Source organism: Carcharhinus amblyrhynchos, chromosome 4 (genome assembly GCF_965287045.1).
Source record: "Carcharhinus amblyrhynchos chromosome 4, sCarAmb.v2.hapA, whole genome shotgun sequence".
In the NCBI taxonomy this organism is placed as follows: domain Eukaryota; kingdom Metazoa; phylum Chordata; class Chondrichthyes; order Carcharhiniformes; family Carcharhinidae; genus Carcharhinus; species Carcharhinus amblyrhynchos.
The window spans coordinates 72,642,676-72,661,412 of NC_137327.1; the positions used below are offsets into that span (position 1 = coordinate 72,642,676).

Here is an 18,737-nt window from a genome sequence, read left to right on the forward strand (position 1 = left end):
ATTGCATGATTTTGATCAATACTTATTCAATCAAATTTTGCAGCACTATTTCTGGCACTTGGGTCCAAATATTACAGCTGAATATTAATTAGGATGTCTCAGCATGTCTTAGATACTAATTGACAATCATTATATTGCTATTCAGTGCAAGCTATCCTATTTGCAGAGAGTTAAATCATACAGGCAACCTGTCTCTAGCCTGTTTTTAATCTGCTAACTTGCAGTAGTGGTAAACTTTCTTCATGTTCAAAATCCTAATGTGATCTAGAGATTGTAAGAAGCATGTAGAGGAAGCAAACAAAAAACTTCCCTGGCTGCATTCATGCAATTCATGGTCGTGGATATAAATTGTATTCATGCAAGCTTGAGTGTTTCCTGCCTATCTGTCCATTTTGTTGTGGAGTGATGCATATAGCAAACCAAAAATCACGAGCATCAATAGCTGAAGTCACTCGGTATTAGCATCCAGCAAAGTAATGATGTCCAGTGTATTATGATGCAGATAAAAATTAAAGATCTTACCATGTGTTCTCCACTTAAGTCTTGAACCACTTTAATCTGATCAAAGTCATAAGGCCCTTTGAAGCCATGGGCTGCTTTAAACTTAACAGGTCTTGTGTAAGGCATCCCCTCATCATCACTGGAAGAAGCATCATCTTGATCCATGTGGAAGACTAAGGACAGTAACAATGGACAATTTTACAGCAGTAACACAAATTCAACAGGAATGATGTTGCACTGCTCAAGTCCATGATAGACAACACTCCACTTCCAACATGATGGGCTAAGCATGCATCAACATGATCAAATAGCATTTCAGATTTGCTGTACCTTCCCAAGTCCTCTTACTGGCTTCTTTTATATGTCTTTCCGCAACCAAAAGAGTGGATAGTCCAAATTATTGTATAATTGCTAAAGCCACTTACTCTTCTCAATAAGCATTATAATAAAACAATAAATCCAATATGAAGCTCTTGCAAAAAAAATTTAAGGTATTAACATTTTAAACTTACCTTCATCTCGGACACTTTTAACTTTATTTACAGCTTTTTCACCATACTCTTCAGCAAGATGCTTGGCTCTTTTCACTGATTTACCCAAAAATTTCTTCAGTTGATTACTGAAAAAAAGTAACATTTACCAGACAAAACTATACCTGCCAGATCTCCCCACAATGTTCAGGGACAAGCAACCTAGGGTGAAAGTAGCAGGTAAAATAATAAGCGAAGTTTTAACATTGATAGGTTTAACATGGATATTTAATTCCAAATGAATAAAGATCAAGATATTCCATGATTACAAAACTTTGAGGCAGGCTTAACACCTTAAAGGGTGTTCAGATGACAAATTTACAGAGATAAATCTTCCAAATTCTGGTTGTTTTGGAAGAGGATTGGGGTGGTGGAGGCGGGAATGGGTGTGGATGGAGCATGGTTTGGAGGAGAAAAACAGGGAGAGGAAAAGGTTTACAAGAATGGTTCCAGAGATGAAAAGCTTCAGCTATTCGAATATGTTGAAGAAGTTAGGACTGCTCTCCTTGGAGAGAAAGTTGAGAAGAGATTTGATCGAGGTGTTCAAGACAATGAATGGGCTGGAGTAGACAGGAAGAAATTGTATCCACCCATAAAATGATCAAGAACGAGGCAGCACAGATTTATAGTGATTTGGAAAAGAAGCAAATGCGATGAGAGAAAAAAAAGCTTCTTCACACAGGTGAGTGGTTCAGGTCTGGAATGCACTGCCTGGAAATGTTTTGGAGACAGGTTCAATCAAGGCTTTCAAGAAAGCATTCAACAATTATTTGAATAGATATAATATGCAGGGTTACTGGAAAAAAGCATGGGAATGGCACTAAGTCATATATGGAGAGTTGGTGCAGACATGATGGGCCGAATGGTCTCCTTCTGTGCCATTACAATTCCATGATTCTGTGAAAAGGAGTTTCCTTCATCTTCTAGTTCGGCAATTGAAAATTATTTTCTCTGCAGAAAAATGCTCTTGGTACTGTTGGACAGATGGCTAAGTAATCCTTTTCTAGAACCATGGGTTCTGAGAACATTCTCATTTTGTTAGAGAAAGTATGACCATCATAAACCAGTTCTGGTAGAAGTAATCCAAGAACACTACACACATGGCTCTGCTTTCTAATAGCACATGGAAGAGCGTAGCAATTGTCAACAACTGCATAAATTTGATCTGACCTGATTGTAAAACATACTACACACACAGAATGAGTGAATTCAGAGCCCCTCCCTGACACTCCATACACGCACACAAGCTCCTCAGCACCAACACAACCTTCTGTCTGCCTACCCGTAACAAGACCTCCTGGATGCACCCCCACTCTTAAGCATTGGCATCTTATCGACTATGTCATTGTCAGGAGAAAAGACAGGCAGGATGTCCATGACCAGGGCCACGTGTGATGCTGACTGCTGGACAGATCACAGGCTCACTGTCTCCAAAATAAGGCTCCGCATCAGACCCAAGAGGTGACCACAAGGAAGCAAGGTTATGAAAAGAATCAATGCGGCCAAGTTAAAGAACCCCAGCATAGCTTCGGCACTGGCTGAAGACTTACAAATCAAGCTTGCTGACCTACACCTCACAGGCAGCACTGAGGACGACTGGGAACGCTTCAGGGATGCTATCCATACATCTGCGCTGAAGACGCTTGGGCCCTCCACCCGCAAGCAGCATGATTGGTTTGATGAGAATGATGAGGAGACACAGGCTCTACTTGTTGAAAAGCACCGTCTTCATCAGGCCTGTCAGAACGACCCATCTTCAGCTGCCAAGAAAAATGCTTTTACCAGTGCTTGCAGGACAGTCCAGAATAAAATGCGTAAAATGCAGGATGCCTGGCTGAGTGCCAAGACAGACGAAATACAGGGATACGCTGACAGAAACGACTTGAAACGGTTCTATGAAGCCCTCAACACTCTCTATGGACCTCAATCTCTCGGGAGTTCACCCCTCCTGAGTACAGATGGTACAACTCTCATTAAAGAGAAGGCTCAGATCCTGCAGAGATGGGCTGAACACTTTGAAGCTGTCCTCAACCGAGCGTCATCTATTAACGATGAGGCAATAGACAGGATTCCCCAGGTCGATATCAACAGCACCATGGATGACCCACTGGTAGTAGCCGAAGTCACAAAAGCTGTCAGCCAGCTATCCAGTGGCAAAGCCCCAGGGGCAGATGCCATACCTGCAGAGATCTGTAAAGCTGCTAGTCCTGCACTTATTGAGAAGCTCACCGAATTGTTTCAGTCCTTTTGGAAGCAAGGATCCATTCCTCAGGAACTTAAAGGTGCTTCCATCGTAACCTCCACAAGAGGAAGGGCAATCAGCAAGTATGCGACAATTACCGAGGAATCTCGCTGCTCTCCATCACAGGAAAAACCCTCGCAAGAGTCCTGCTAAATTGTCCGGTCACTCATCTGGAGCTGGGCCTACTTCCAGAGTCACAGTGTGGCTTCCACAAAGGTCATGGGACTACTGACATGATTTTTGCTGCGCGCCAACTTCAGGAGTGTCAGGAGCAGAATCGCAAGCTCGTGTCAGGAGCAGAATCACAACAACGTTTGTTGGCCTCGCAAAAGGCTTCGAGACTGTAAGCCGACAAGGCCTGTGGAGGATCATGGCAAAGTTCGGCTGTCCCCCCCCCCCCACCAAATTTATTCAGATGGTATGCCAGTTCCATGATGGCAGGATGGCCAGAGTACTGGATGGCGGAGAATCCTCAGACATTCCCAGTCACCAATAGCGTCAAACAGGGCTGCATGCTCACATCCACGCTGTTCAGCATGATGTTTACTGCCATGGTGAATGATGCCGTCCAGGACAGTGTTGCTGGAATCAGCCTCAAGTACAGAGTGGATGGGAAGCTTTTCGACTGTTCCGACAATCTTCCTCTTTGCAGATGACTGCGCCCTGTATGCTGGCTCAGAGCCAGAGATGCAAGTCAATATGGCCAAATTTTCCACAGTGTGTGACAACTTTGGACTCACCATCAACATTAAAAAGACCAAAGTCATGCATTAGCCTGCTCCTCATGCACCGTACATAGAACCTATAGTCACAATCAAAGGGCAGAAACTACAGGCAGTGGACCAGTTCACTTATCTTGGCAGCACCCTCTCCCAAACAGTGACTATTGATGCAAAAGTTAACTGCAGAATAGCAAAGGCAAGTTCTGCTTTTGGTAGACTGTGCTCCACTGTATGGGAATGTTGAGGAATCAGCCCAGCAACAAAACTGAAGGTCTACAGCGCGGTGGTACTCACTACCCTCCTGTATGCCTGTGAAACGTGGACTGTGTATTGAAGGCATGCAAGACAGTTCAACCATTTCCACATGACTTGTCTTTGCAGAATATTATGTATCAGATGGCAAGACAAAGTACCAGACACTGAAGTTCTCTCTAGAGCAAGTCTACCATCAGTCCACACACTGCTGATGAGAGCGCAGACCCGGTGGGCAGGTCATGTCATCCGTACATCAGACGAGTGCATACCCAAGCAGCTCCTTTTGGGGGAACACTCTGCTGGAAGACGCTCGCATGGAGGGCAGAAGAAACGCTTCAAAGACACACTCAAAGCCTCCCTGAGGTCGCTTTGACATTGACACGACCGCTTGGGAAACGCTGGCACAAAACCGCTCTACCTGGCGCTGCCTCATCCGCAAAGGCTGTCAAGCTCATGAAGCAAGGTGTATTGCTGAAGCACAACTTAAGTGTGAGCTGCGCAAGTCCAGAGCCACCGGCGCAACAACTAGTGTCTACACAAGTCTGTCTAATATGTGCCAGGACATTCTGTGCCTGAACTGGCCTGATCGGTTATCTTCAGACACACCGCAACCAGCCTCAAAATGACTAATGGTGTTGAGGTCCTCATCGATGACAATGGACGAACAACCAGAATTCAGAGCATTACAAAACTGCACTGCAAAGTGACAAATTTACAATTGCAGTCATACAATAGCCAAATGGACAGAAGTCAAACATCGACCATATCACAGCACAGTAAGACGTCTCAAACACCAGGTTAAAATCCAACAGGTTTATTTGGAATCATGAGCTTTTGGAGCACTGTCCCTTCATCAGGTGAGTGAAGAGATAGGTTCCTCTCCAATAATTTATGTAATATTGAATAAGAAAGTCGAAAGGAGTATACTATATTCCAGAATCTATTAGAACAATACTTTTGTTTTAAAAATGGCTTTTTACTGTAATCAGGAAATTCTCTATTTGGGTCTACCTTCTTGTGCAGCCACTGTAGTGAATTACAGTAAACATTGCCTCAAGTCTTGGGACTGATGCAAGTGCAAAGCATAATCAGTGCCAACCAGCCCAAGATTCGCTCTCATTTCCAATCCAAGATGAGAGATTGAGAAACAAGCATCAAAAGCAGAGTTTCCAAGAACTAGAATTTCTGGAGTAATCCAGTTTGACGTTATGCCCTGAACTGATTGCAACGTTGGCCCTTCATAACACTCTTGTAATGACCAAGAACAGACCAGAAGTAACAGGCATCATATTCTAGGGCCAGGATCAGCAAACTGTGACACCAGAATCACGTGTTTTTTTAACACCTAATTTGTGGCACCTCATTTTCCAGTTATTAGCAGCATTATAATGAAAAAAGCCTGAAGAAAACTAAGCGAAAGAGGCAGGTTTTTATCGTGAATACAAAAGGTTAAACTAAGCTTATGAGCATACACCTATTAGAAATACAAAGAAAAGTAGATGCAAAAGGATTAAAAAAATACACAACAATTCAATGTTGGTTTTTTTTCTTTGATGCATAAATTCAGATTATTTCATTTATCATACATGGAAATTATGCATTCTACCAGACACATGGCAACCCATGTATTTGGCTCAGAAATGTAAAATTACCACGTGGCTCCAAATTAGTTTAATTTGAGAAATTTCTTTTGGAAAAGCAATGTCAACCTCTGTACTGGGGTCTCCATGTTGGCAAAAAAAGTATTTTTAACAAAATATTTGTGTCAGACCAGACTTGCCTTTCACAATAGTCTAAGTTTTGCCAATCATATAATCATCTTATAAATATATTACAATTTAAGGATTCCCCAAGCTCTGCGGAATATCCAGAGAGGAGAACAGGATTTTTAGTGGTAATACAAGTCAGACTCTTGTATTTCGCGACCTAGTTTGTCTTGAAGTGGTATAATACAAAGAGGATTTAGAGGCACTTGAGAAGGTATGGAGAAGATTTACAAAGGGGTTGCAGAAATACGTGCTTATGTATAAAGTGAAAGGATTGACATGCTGGCTCTCTTGTCTTGAACAAAGAAAGCTGAGATGTGTCTTTAAAATAATGAATGGTTTTGACAGAACGGACACAGACAGAGTGTTTCCATGTGAGGAAAAGCATAACGAGACGTCACGCAATCACCAATAAATCCATTGGGAATTCAAAAGAACTTTCTAAAACCCAAAGGGTGGTGAGAATGTGGAACTACCTACCATAGGGAGTGGTTGAAATGAATCATATAGATACATTTAAAAGAGATGGGAGACAAGATTATGATGGAGAACAAAGGGTTACAAAGACAGATTTAGATGGGGAAAGATGGGCTGGCAGCTCAAGTTGACCACAAACACAATCATGAACTGGTTAGTCTGAATGTCCTATTTCTGCACCATATATCCAATGGCATCCGATGCAACTTAAAAATATGCCCCAATTTAAGTGGCAAAATACAAATTAAGCAACAACAATAACATTTCCTCAAAGTACTGCCAAGTGTTCCCTATTAAGTCAATTTAAAACACAGAAACAATTCCTTCTGAACAGGGAAAAATATAATTAACTTACGTTTTCTGCTTGATTTTGTGGCCATCCTGTTCAGTTTGAGTTGTCTGGACTTTATCTTCATCATCTGATTGTGCAGCATCATTACTGCAATGGCAAAAACCACTGATTAAAGCTTACCATTGACTTGTTAAGAAATGGATATTTTAACAGCCTATATTTCTCACAAATTAATGCACCAACCCGGTTTAAAATCAGATCATAAGCTGATTCCTTGTACTAGGTTCATATGCATTTCTCCTGTTAAATGATGTTAGGTATTAGCTGAAGTAATGAACCACAGTAAATCTGCTGAAATGTACAAACGAGTTAGAGGCAATTAGATCTGAAACAGACACTAAATTAGGAATATCCTTTGCTCACTCTATTGTTAACTAAACAGACCATTAATGTTTAATGAAGTGTAACCTGCTTTGCACTCCTTCTGACTTTGGAGAAAAATGCATTCTTTAGTTGGTATATTTGGGAAAACATTGTATCATGTCACTTCAATTCTGGTAAATCTAACTTCTGATTTGTAACAAGCATGAAACCTCAACAACTGTTTTGTGTTAAATGTCATAATTTTGCCAGTTCTTAAAGGGATTTACAGAAACTTTATGGTTGGACACATCAAAATAACTGAAGTAATGGCTTATGCCTAAATTCACTATTAGTTGTTTTATGAATTTAATATAGAATCAACTTTTAATCAGAATTAAAAACACAGGTCAGCCTAAGCTTGGTACAATACAAGTTTAATGACTACACTAACAAAAGGTATACTCATCAGATGTGGTGGGGGACAGATGCCATTGGATATTGACCACATACCTCACATACTCCTTTGTTCGGCGCATAATGTGTAATGTCAGCGGGTTAAGACCTTTGGGAAGCTTTTCTTCAGCCATATTTAGGGGAATTTCTTCCCCAGTGTCAAGATTCTTCACCATCACACTTGCTAGAATTTCCTTTTATAAAGCAGGAAAATGGTTAACACTCTGAAAGCGAGCTAGATAAACATCTCAGATTAAGTGCCCATAAAGAAACCTATCGTGTGAAAGGACTAAAGTACAAAGTGCAGGAAGATTCATGAAGCTGTTGTAATGCACAAAAAAGTTATTGCTGTTAACATTATTTAATAAGCATTATGACATAATGGAGAAGGACAATAGTAGGAGTGTGCTAATTAAATTCTGCACTGCAGCAATTGCATCTCTCAATCATTTGCAGCTTCCATAAGTGAAAATCAGTCTGCCTGAATAAAAAGGTTTTTCCACTGTTTGACCTGTACAGGCAGGACACATAAAAATCAAATCCTTAAGTAAAATACCTGCTTAAAGGTGAGACTGATTCTTACACAAGGAAATGCATGCAAGGATGATGGATGAAATGATTTGCTGCATGTCCTTATGTCACCTCCAGTATTAATGTAATAAAGAACAGAAGCAACATCTAAATATATTACATTATATGCTCTATATTACATTAATACTGTCAGTTATCTGTCAACTAAGAAAACTGGAACAGTTCCCAAGGGCTGACAGACTGCATTTCTTGGACCACTCTCGAAGCTTGCACCAGATCCAATCGATCACTTACTGACCACTAGTGCTGACTGCTAACTGTCTCTGACTGGCTAGGTTAATCAATAGGTATACCAGCAACTGATTGATGTTGCACCTAAAAATGAAACATCAAAGTCTGTGCCAACAATTCCAAACACAAAGTGCTCTTACTAGATTTTGCTTCCTCCCATCCCATTCTAAACACAGGGCCATCATAATAAAATAAAGTAACTGGAGACAATTTCAGGAGCATCATATTAAATACATGATGTGATTGTGCTCCTCAAAGGGTAGAAACTACGCTTCCACATGTTTCATTGCCTTAGGTTGGTCTCAAATGACAGATTATTTATAAAATAAGATCAACAGGGAATCTGTAAACAGGAATTTATGAAATAAGCAGGGAACCAATACACTAAACTCAAATTTATTTATCGCCCAATAGTGAAACTTTATCTTCCTATATAGGTTTGCAACAGTAGTGAGATCATTTCGTACAAGTGTACTAATGAATTGTGAACATAATTCAATTCACTGACCCTGTAGACAACATTTCACAGTACAAGAACTGAGGGGGAAATATCAGGGCGATAAAGAATTCTTTCATTTTGGTAAGTCAACCGCTTCCATGTTCAGAAATCATAGAATCACGGCAGTGCAGGAGGCCATTCGGCCATCGAATCTGCACCAACCACAATCCCACCCAGGCCCTATTTCCATAACCCCATATATTTACCCTGCCAATCCCCTGGCACTAGGGTCAATTTAGCATGGCCAATCAACCTAACCCGCACATTTTTGGACTGTAGCAGGAAGCCAGAGCACCCGGACAAAACCCACACAGGCATGGGGAGAATGTGCAAACTCCACACAGACAGTGACCCGAATCTGGAATTGAACCCGGGTCCATGGCGCTGTGAGGCAGCAGTGCTAACCACTGTGCAGCCAAATGGATTTGATAAAAATATCCTTTGTGCGACATGAGGAGAAAGATGAAAATTTAATTTCCGTACATATCACTCAATTCTGTCAAGTCCTACTGAAGAGTACATATGAAGTTTCAGCAGAACCAGATTTGTCCTGATGCTCCGCAAGATTGAACACACTGGAAGTACATATCATTAAGTCTTAATTAAGAGGACTGGTCACATGGTTCAGGTATTGAACACTGACTATAGTCAGGAATCAGACATCCACAACATAGGCAGTGCTTCAGGAGAAAAGAAAACTATTAAACAGTGCCAGTATTGTTGGATATTTTCAAAATCAATATATTAAACACATAATACACTGTCAAGGGAATTCTTTCAACTACTGTTCGGTGAGATAGCCAATGGTAACAATGACAATGAGAATTAAACATGCTGGGGGTTTTAGTTAAGCTGTGTTAAACATAGAGGCAGGTTAGAGAAGGCTGCAGCAAGTCACGACCTGTGCTGTCAGATGTGACCTGACATTTATTGCGTTGAGCTAATAAGGATGGTTATTTAGAGTGATGTAGACATTCCAAAGGCATTGTTACTATATGTGATGAGGCAATGTAACTTGCATGCAGTTTGATATAAACATGTGGGAGTTGTTTACAAGCAACTCCATTGGCTATAATCAAACACTGATCAGTTTTCTGTAGAATCATTGGCTGAGTGCCAGAGAACTTTCTGGAAGAATGTGCAAAGTTTAAGATAAAATCTTTGTTCTCAGTGGAAACTCAAGAATTATATTCTTGTGTGTGCCCTGAAAATAGCTTCAAAGGAGGACAAAGGAACCACGAGAAAGATTCATACCCAAGGGTATGATCAGATTGTTCAAGTGGGTAGTCAAAGCTTAAAGTTAAATGAGTTAACATTAGCGTTAAAATTAAATGAGTTAAAGTTAAGGTTGAAGTTAAAGGAATTAAGCTGAACAAGCTGAAGTAAATTTTACAACTAATATAGATTTAGGTTGAGTATTGGCACCTAAAGTGTGAAATAAAGCGAGAAATTTTAAATGAAATCTGAGACAACACTTCTGTTGGTCATACAAAGGGAAAATATTTGGGGAAAAGGTTTAAGTATTTCAGTGGGATATCAACTGTTTCTGTCTTAGGTACACCACTAATATGCGCTGAATTGGAATAGCCATAGCCTTCAGTTTGCAAAGAAGTTAATAAATACAGAACAATTGCTCTTCATCATTTGAATACATTTTTTGGGGGTCCCAACATTTGTATGCTTTGACGTCAGTTTTTAAAATTAAAATGGGTTATTAAAGAACAACTCTATCACATGACAGGTTATAGGGTTAAGCTTTTTATTCAGAATATTAATCTGAATATCAACAAGGATTGTCACACTTAAAACAGATAATATACATCACTTTCCACTTCTCCGTGCTCGACATTGTATTGTAATCTTCTCACCTCATCTGTAAGTTCTCTTCCAGAGTTTGATCTTGGTCTTTGTGGTCCTATGACATCAGTTTCAGGAGCACCAGAAGTTGATTCTCCAGTCCCTTTTCCATTTTCCTGAAAATTTGATTTAAAAGCTCGCTCATCAGACAAAAAGTTAAATTGTGAGATGTGATCTGACACTTTCAGATAAATTGTAATAACCTCAATTAGTTTGGGTTATGAAGCTTTGTTTTCATTTAATGGGCACTAAATAATTCAGAAATTCTTGAGAGATCAATGATCTGTAATGTCCAAGATCCAATTTCTTGTATTTGAAAGTGAAATGTGGCTCTGCCAAATCATTTATATTTGGAAGGAAGATTCTGCACATTTCCTGGAACAAATTTCAGACACTATAGGCACAAAGCAAGTGACTGTAGTAAATGTCCTACGCTAAAATTAATAGAAAATGAACTTTCAAAAACTAGGATATTGGCGATGATGATGATGAGGACTAGATAGAAATGCAAGTAGGCTATTCAGTCCCTTCAACTTGTTCTCTAACTCCTGAGATCAATTCAGATCTGCATCAGCTCCATATCCTTTTATATCTTTTACTGAAATAATGGATCAAAGATTGTTAATTAAGCAAGCAACTACTGGTTTAGGGAAGGGAATTTACTGCTTAATCTTTTGTGTAAAGACGTGCTTTCTAAGTTCTCTGCTACGTGGCCTGGTTCTGATTTTAAGATTTCCCTCTTTGTCCTCAAATGCCAAGAATATGTTTCTTTCCATCCTTCCTATAAATTCCTTTCAAAATCTTAAAAACTTCATTTAAATCACAATTACATAAGAACATAAGAAATAGGAGCAGGAGTAGGCCATCTAGCCCTTCAAGCCTGCCCCGCCATTCAATAAGATCATGGCTGATCTGTCGTGGCTCAGTTCCACATTCCCGCCCTCTCCCCATAACCCTTAATCCCCTCACTTATCAAAAACCCATCAATCCGCGTCTTAAAAATATTTAGCGAGGCAGCCTCCACCACTTCAACGGACAGAGAATTCCAGAGCTTCACCACCCTTTGAGTGAAGAAGTTCCTCCTCAACTCCGTTCTAAACCGCACCCCCTTTATCTTGAGGCTGTGCCCCCTAGTCCTACTGTCCTTTCTGAGCGGGAAGAGTCTCTCCACCTTTACCCTAGCCATCCCATTCATCATCATATATGTCTCAATGAGATCTCCCCTCATTCTTCTAAACTCTAACGAGTACAAGCCTAGTTTATTCAGCCTCTCCTCATAGCTCAACCCCCTCAACTCCGGCATCAGCCTAGTAAACCTCCTCTGCACTCCCTCCAAGGCCAAAATATCCTTGCATAAGTGCGACGACCAAAACTGCACACAGTACTCCAGCTGCGGCCTCACCAATGCCCTATACAGCTGCAGCAAGACCTCCCTACTTTTATATTCAATCCCCCTCGCTATGAAGGCCAGCATCCCATTAGCCTTCCTGACCACCTGCTGCACCTGCAAGCTGGGTTTTTGCGACTCATGCACAAGGACCCCAAGGTCCCTCTGCACCGTCGCCTGCTGCAGTTTTTCGCCATGTAAGTAATAGTCCTTCCTACCAAAGTGGACCACCTCGCACTTGCCAACATTAAATTCCATTTGCCAGTTCCTGGCCCATCCGCCCAGCCTATCTAGATTCTTCTGCAGACTCTCCACACCCTCCGCGCAATTGGCCGTTCCACCAATCTTGGTGTCATCAGCAAATTTTGACACCATACACTCGGTTCCCTCCTCCAGATCATCTATATAAATGGTAAATAGCTGAGGCCCCAGCACCGACCCCTGGGGCACTTCACTAGTCACCAACCGCCAATCCGAATAGCACCCATTAACCCCCACTCTCTGCCTCCTATTTGACAACCAATCCTCTATCCACGCTTGCACCCTACCCCCAACTCCATGCCCCCTTACCTTCTGCAATAACCTCTTGTGAGGTACCTTGTCAAACGCCTTCTGAAAATCAAGAAAGACCACATCCACCGGCTCTCCTCTATCCACCGGCTCTCTTCTATCCACCGGCCTAGACACATCCGCATAGAACTGCAATAAATTTGTCAGACACGACTTCCCCTTAATGAAACCGTGCTGCGTCTGCTCTATCAAGCAATTCCCCTCAAGATGCCTCGCCATTTCCTCCTTGATGACGGATTCTAACATTTTACCTACAACAGACATTAAACTAACCGGCCTATAATTCCCTGCCTTTTGCCTGCCACCCTTCTTAAACAACGGCGTAACATTAGCCGTTTTCCAATCTTCCGGCACTTCCCCGGAATCCAGCGACGTTTGGAAAATAACCACCAAGGCATCCACTATCACCTCCGCCATTTCTTTCAGAACCCCCCGATGCATTCCATCCGGTCCTGGGGACTTGTCCACAATCAGTCCCTCCAGTCTGTCGAGCACCGCCTCTCTAGTAACAATAATGTCATTGAGACCCTCCAGTCCTACCGCCTTTCCATCGCTAACGCCCGGCAAATTATTCATGTCCTCCTCCGTGAAGACCGAAACAAAAAAGTTATTCAATACCTCAGCCATTTCCCCATCCCCTACCACTAAGTCCCCCCTCTCATCCTCTAAGGGTCCAACGTTCACCCTTGCCAGCCTCTTCCTTTTTATATATTTATAAAAACTCTTGCTATCCTTTTTTATATTAAGCACTAGCCCAGCTTCATAGTTTCTCCTACCCTTCTTTATCAACTTCTTTGTCAATCTTTGTTGACATTTAAACTTCTCCCAATCCTCTTCTCGTCCACTACTCTTAGCTACTCTAAACGCCTCCACTTTTAATTTAACACTTTCCTTCACCTCCTTCTTTATCCACGGCTTATTACCTCTCCTCCTACGGTCCTTTTTAACCATCGGAATAAATTTCTGCTGAGCACCAAGAAAGATCTCCTTAAAGATCCTCCACTGCTCCTCAACAGACCTACCTTCCAACGCGCTCCCCCAGTCAACATTCGCCAATTCTTCTCTCATCCTACCGTACTCCCCTCTATTCAAACAAAGGACGCGTGTCCAGGAACCCACTTTCTCCTCCTCCATCTGCACCAGAAACTCCACCATACAATGATCACTCTCCCCAAGAGGATCCTTCACCACAAGGTCCCTAATTCTACTTGCCTCATTACATAACACCAGATCCAAGATAGCTCGCTCCCTCGTCGGCTCCAACACATACTGTTCAAGGGAACTATCCTGGCAGCATTCCAAGAACTCCTCCTCGAGCCCACCGCGTCCAACATGGGTTGACTAATGAATATGCAGATTGAAATCCCCCATAATTATCGCCGTTCCATTCCTGCACGCCGCACTTATTTGCGCGATAACAGCCCACCCCACCTCCAGGTCATTATTTGGGGGCCTATAGACGACACCCACCAGCATCTTCCTCCCTTTGCTGTTCCTAATCTCCACCCACAATGATTCCACTTTCTGCTCTTTGGCTCCTATATCATCCCTTGCTACCACCCTGATGCTATCCTTAATCAGCAGAGCTATGCCCCCCCTCCCCACTTTTTCCTCCCGCCTATCCTTCCTAAACACTTGATACCCCTGGACATTCAGCTCCCAGTCCCTGTCACCTTGCAGCCACGTCTCTGTAATGGCCACCAGATCATATCCATTTGTGCTGATCTGCGCCACCAGCTCATCCACTTTATTTCGAATGCTTCGTGCATTCAGATAAAGTGCTTTCATCCCAGCCTTCACCTGGACCCTATTTGCCAGATAGCCACCAACCATACTCACGCCCCCTACTCCCTTTATTATTGGGACATCCTCGGCCTCTTCCCTTACCTGTACCCTCTCCTTAACTTTAGACCCCGTAATGTCACCTACCCTCGCACCCTCCCCCCCCTAATTAGTTTAAAGTCCTGTCTACAGTCCTATTTACACGATTCGCCAGGACTCTGGTCCCAGCACGGTTCAGACCAACCCCATCCCCTCCGAACAGGTCCCACCTACCCCAATACTGATGCCAATGCCCCATAAATTCAAACCCATTCCTCCCACACCAATCCCTGAGCCACCCATTCACTTCCTTAATCCTATCAACCTTACGCCCGTCTGCACTCGGTTCAGGCAGTAGCCCAGAGATAACCACCTTGTCGGTTCTACTTTTTAATTCCATTCCCAGCTTTTCATACTCCCTCCCCAGATCCTCAGTTCGCATTTTGCCTACGTCGTTGGCACCCACATGTACCACAACGACCGGATTCTCACCCTCCCACTCCAGGTTCCTCTGCAGCCCAGATGCGACATCCCGGACCCGAGCACCAGGCAGACAACATACCCTCTGTGCACTTTGTCATTGTGACAAAGGACAGTGTCAATACCCTTAACCCCACTATCCCCAATTACTACTACGTTCCTTTTCACCTTCTCTTTGCCTATGTCCTGCTGCATCACTCTACTGTGTGCAGTTTGCTCACCAACCTCACCTCCCTTGTTCTCGTCCAGACTGGAAGCAAGAACCTCAAACCTGTTATGCAGGTTGAGAGGCTGAGGCATCCGCTCCCCACCCCCCTTCCTCCGCTCCCCACCCCCCTTCCTCCGCTCAGCAGCCCCCTCTTGTTCCTGACCCTTAGAGTTAGCCAGTCTAGGGGGGATGGATGTCACTTGCACCCCATTGACAATGGCACCCTCTCTCCCCCTGATGAGCCTCAGTGTCTGTAGCTCAGAGGCCAGCTCATCTACCTTGAGCTGGAGCTCCTCCAGCAACCTGCACTTACTGCAGACATGGTCACTGGGAAGGACCCTGGGGTCCACCAGCTCCCACATCATACAGAAACAATGCCCCTCCATTATTCACTGTAGTAATATTGAAAATTTCCACACGAACTTACCTGGCCCTTTTTCTCCCCAGCCCTTTTGCTCCTAAGCCCTCGTAGCTCACTCTGCTTCCCACTCACTCCACTGCCCTAAGGAAACAGACCTAGTTTATACTGTTGCCCTCAAACTTGGGTCAACTGATGCTGTGGACAAAGACACTCAAACTCTCAAATTATTGTGCAACAAATCTCTTTCATTGTAGTCTAAGTTACCACAAGTATCAAACTCTACTACAGAACTTTAGTACACCAGGCATCACACTTTGTTATAGACCACGTATTCAACCTGATTTACATTTATACACACAAACTATTTACTCTGACTTATTTTGTTACTCGCAAAGTAACATACTATTGCAGAAGATACGGAGGCATGGGATTGAGGGTGATTTAGCAGTTTGGATCAGAAATTGGCTAGCTGCAAGAAGACAGAAGATGATGGGAAATGTTCATCCTAGAGTTCAGTTATTAGCGGTGTACCGCAAGGATCTGTTTTGGGGCCGCTGCTGTTTGTCATTTTTATAAATGACTGGACGAGGGCATAGAAGGATGGGTTAGTAAATTTGCGGATGACACTAAAGTCAGTGGAGTTGTGGACAGTGTGGAAGGATATTGCAGGTTAGAGAGGGACATAGATAAGCTGCAGAGCTGGGCTGAAAGGTGGCAAATGGAGTTTAATGCTGAAAAGTGTGAACTGATTCACTCTGGAAGGAGCAACATGAATACAGAGTACTGGGCTATTGGTAAGTTACATGGTAGTCTGGTTGAGCAGAGAGATCTCGGTGTCCATGTGCATAGATCCCTGAAAGTTGTTAAGGTTGATAGGGTTGTTAAAAAGGCACATGGCGTGTTAGCTTTTATTGGTAGAGGAATCGAGTTTTGGAGCCGTGAGCTCATGTTGCAGTTGTACAAAACTCTGGTGCGGCCGCACTTGGAGTATTGCGTACAGTTCTGGTTGCTGCATTATAGGAAGGATGTGGAAGCATTGGAAAGAGTGCAGAGGAGATTTACCAAGATGCTGGTATGGTGGGAAGATCTTATGAGGAAAGGCTCAGGGATTGAGGCTGTTTTTGTTAGAGACACTGATAATGCTTCCAGTCACACAGGACAGGCACTAATCAATCACTGTCTTTTTGGTCACGAATGCCTCTGTCAAGAATCATAATTTTCTCAGGAATATAGCACACAGAGGTCTGTGTTCAATCAATGTCTGATCAAGGCAAAGCAACAACCACCATCCAAACAATTCCTGTGCAAGTTCCATTGCTGCACTTCCTGGTCTTTGCTGCTTCTGCAGTCTGTAATCTGATACAGAATTAGCCCTTTTAACCATCAGGCTCTGCTGGTGCCTTTAATGAATACCCATCAGGCTACAATATCATCTGTTTATAATCTAACCCTTGAGCTCATGTAACACAATTTGGTGAATCTGCACTGCACACCTTCCAAGGCCAACTTATTAAAACTTTCTGCCCTTTATATTCTATCTTCCTAGTCATAAAGACTATCACTCCATTAGGCTTTTGATTTTTTTGGGGAGCACTACACATTAGTGAGCTGTCAACATGTACCCCTAAACCTCTTTGAAACTCAATGCTCCTAACTTTTCACCATTTAAGTGCTAAATGCTCTACCCCTTTTTGGTTCCAAATTGATGACCTCAGTTATCTGCACTGAAATCTCTCAGTTTCACCACTCAATTAATCTCTCTTTGTAATGTTACGATCCGTTCTACACCACTTACAGTACCACCAATCTGAGTCATCGGTAAAACTTGTATGTATAGCTCTCCATCATCTCATTCAAGATATTACTGTAGTGAATTCTTCAGGCCTTAACTAATTAGTACAAACCAATTATCTCCATGCTCAATTTTCTATTACATTATGAGTCTTAATAACATGCAGTGACTTCAATTTCAAGTTTTAATTTTAATAAACAGTCGCTTATGTGGAACCTCATTGAATGCTTTCAGGAAGTCCATATACATGCATCTATAGATATTCTTTTCTCTGCTACTTTAGTTACTTCCTCAAAAAACTCAATTAGGTTCAGCATGTAAGGCTTACCCTGCATACAAATTCACATGGTCTCTCCCCAATGAGCTAAAATTTCTCCAAGTGCTCAGTTTCTTTATCCTTAATTATAGATTAATAACGTCTCTACAAGATATGTTAGTCTAACAAATTAACAGGTCTATAATTTCCTGCTATCTGTGTGACCATTTTCTACAATAATTAAGCAGTATAGAACTCAAGCATATTCTTAATTTGATTTCTTTGTCACCATGTTTTCAGTTAAGTCAGTGGACATCAGAAGGAAGCTACTAACATCTTTAAGTACCAGACCTGAAACATGTGCAACCAATCCCACAGAGACAGTCACCAAGGTTCAATTCCAGCCTCAAGTGACTGTCAGTGTGGAGCTTGCACGTTTTCCCCACGTCTGCGTGGCTTTCCTCTGGGTGCTCCAGTTTCCTTCTACACGCCAAAAATGTGCAGGTTAGGTGGGTTGTCCATGTTAAAATGCCCCTTATCAGAGGGACGAGCAGGCTAAATGGGTGGGGTTAAGGGAAGAGGGGTTAGTGGGATTATAGTCAGTGTTGATTCAATGGGCTAAATGGCCTCCTGCACTTTAGGGATTCTATGAATTATCGTACACAAATTATTTCTCCAACTGCAGTCAGTTGAGATTTTCCATCTAGAACAGAAAAAGCTCTTTTTCATGCTTACAGTTGTATTAATCTCAGAGATTCAATTATCTGAAGTGCAATGTTCTCTTTACTTATTCAAATGCTATGTTAACCTCGCCCTCCAAACTTAAACTCAATTGATATTTTACTCAAGTAGACAGGACTTGTCATGCATCATGCTTTGTTCTGAAGTTTACAGCTTTGTGTTAGACTTTAATCATTTCATATAGTTTCATATTTGACTGGTTATGATAATTAACTTCTAATTGACAGAGCAATCAAATCCACGTCTTCCTTTCCAAGTGCAGCACTTCGAAATGACAACTGATAATCCTAGTCCTTTCAAAAGGTTTCAATTTGCTTTCTTTCTAACCAAACTCATTAAGTT

The 18,737-nt window shown here is 42.2% G+C and overlaps 1 protein-coding gene across 1 annotated transcript in view; it reads right to left on the bottom strand.

Moving 5' to 3' along the window:
• The window catches only part of wdr44 (WD repeat domain 44), a 74,924-nt gene that overhangs the window by 15,191 nt on the left and 40,996 nt on the right, over nt 1-18,737 (bottom strand). Inside the window, exons 6-10 of the mRNA XM_080187348.1 lie at nt 10,791-10,895; nt 7,659-7,795; nt 6,849-6,932; nt 1,014-1,120; nt 523-674 (exon numbers count right to left, since the gene is read on the bottom strand). Coding sequence (XP_080043474.1) covers nt 523-674; nt 1,014-1,120; nt 6,849-6,932; nt 7,659-7,795; nt 10,791-10,895 — 585 coding nt within the window. The remainder of the gene's footprint in view (nt 1-522; nt 675-1,013; nt 1,121-6,848; nt 6,933-7,658; nt 7,796-10,790; nt 10,896-18,737) is intronic.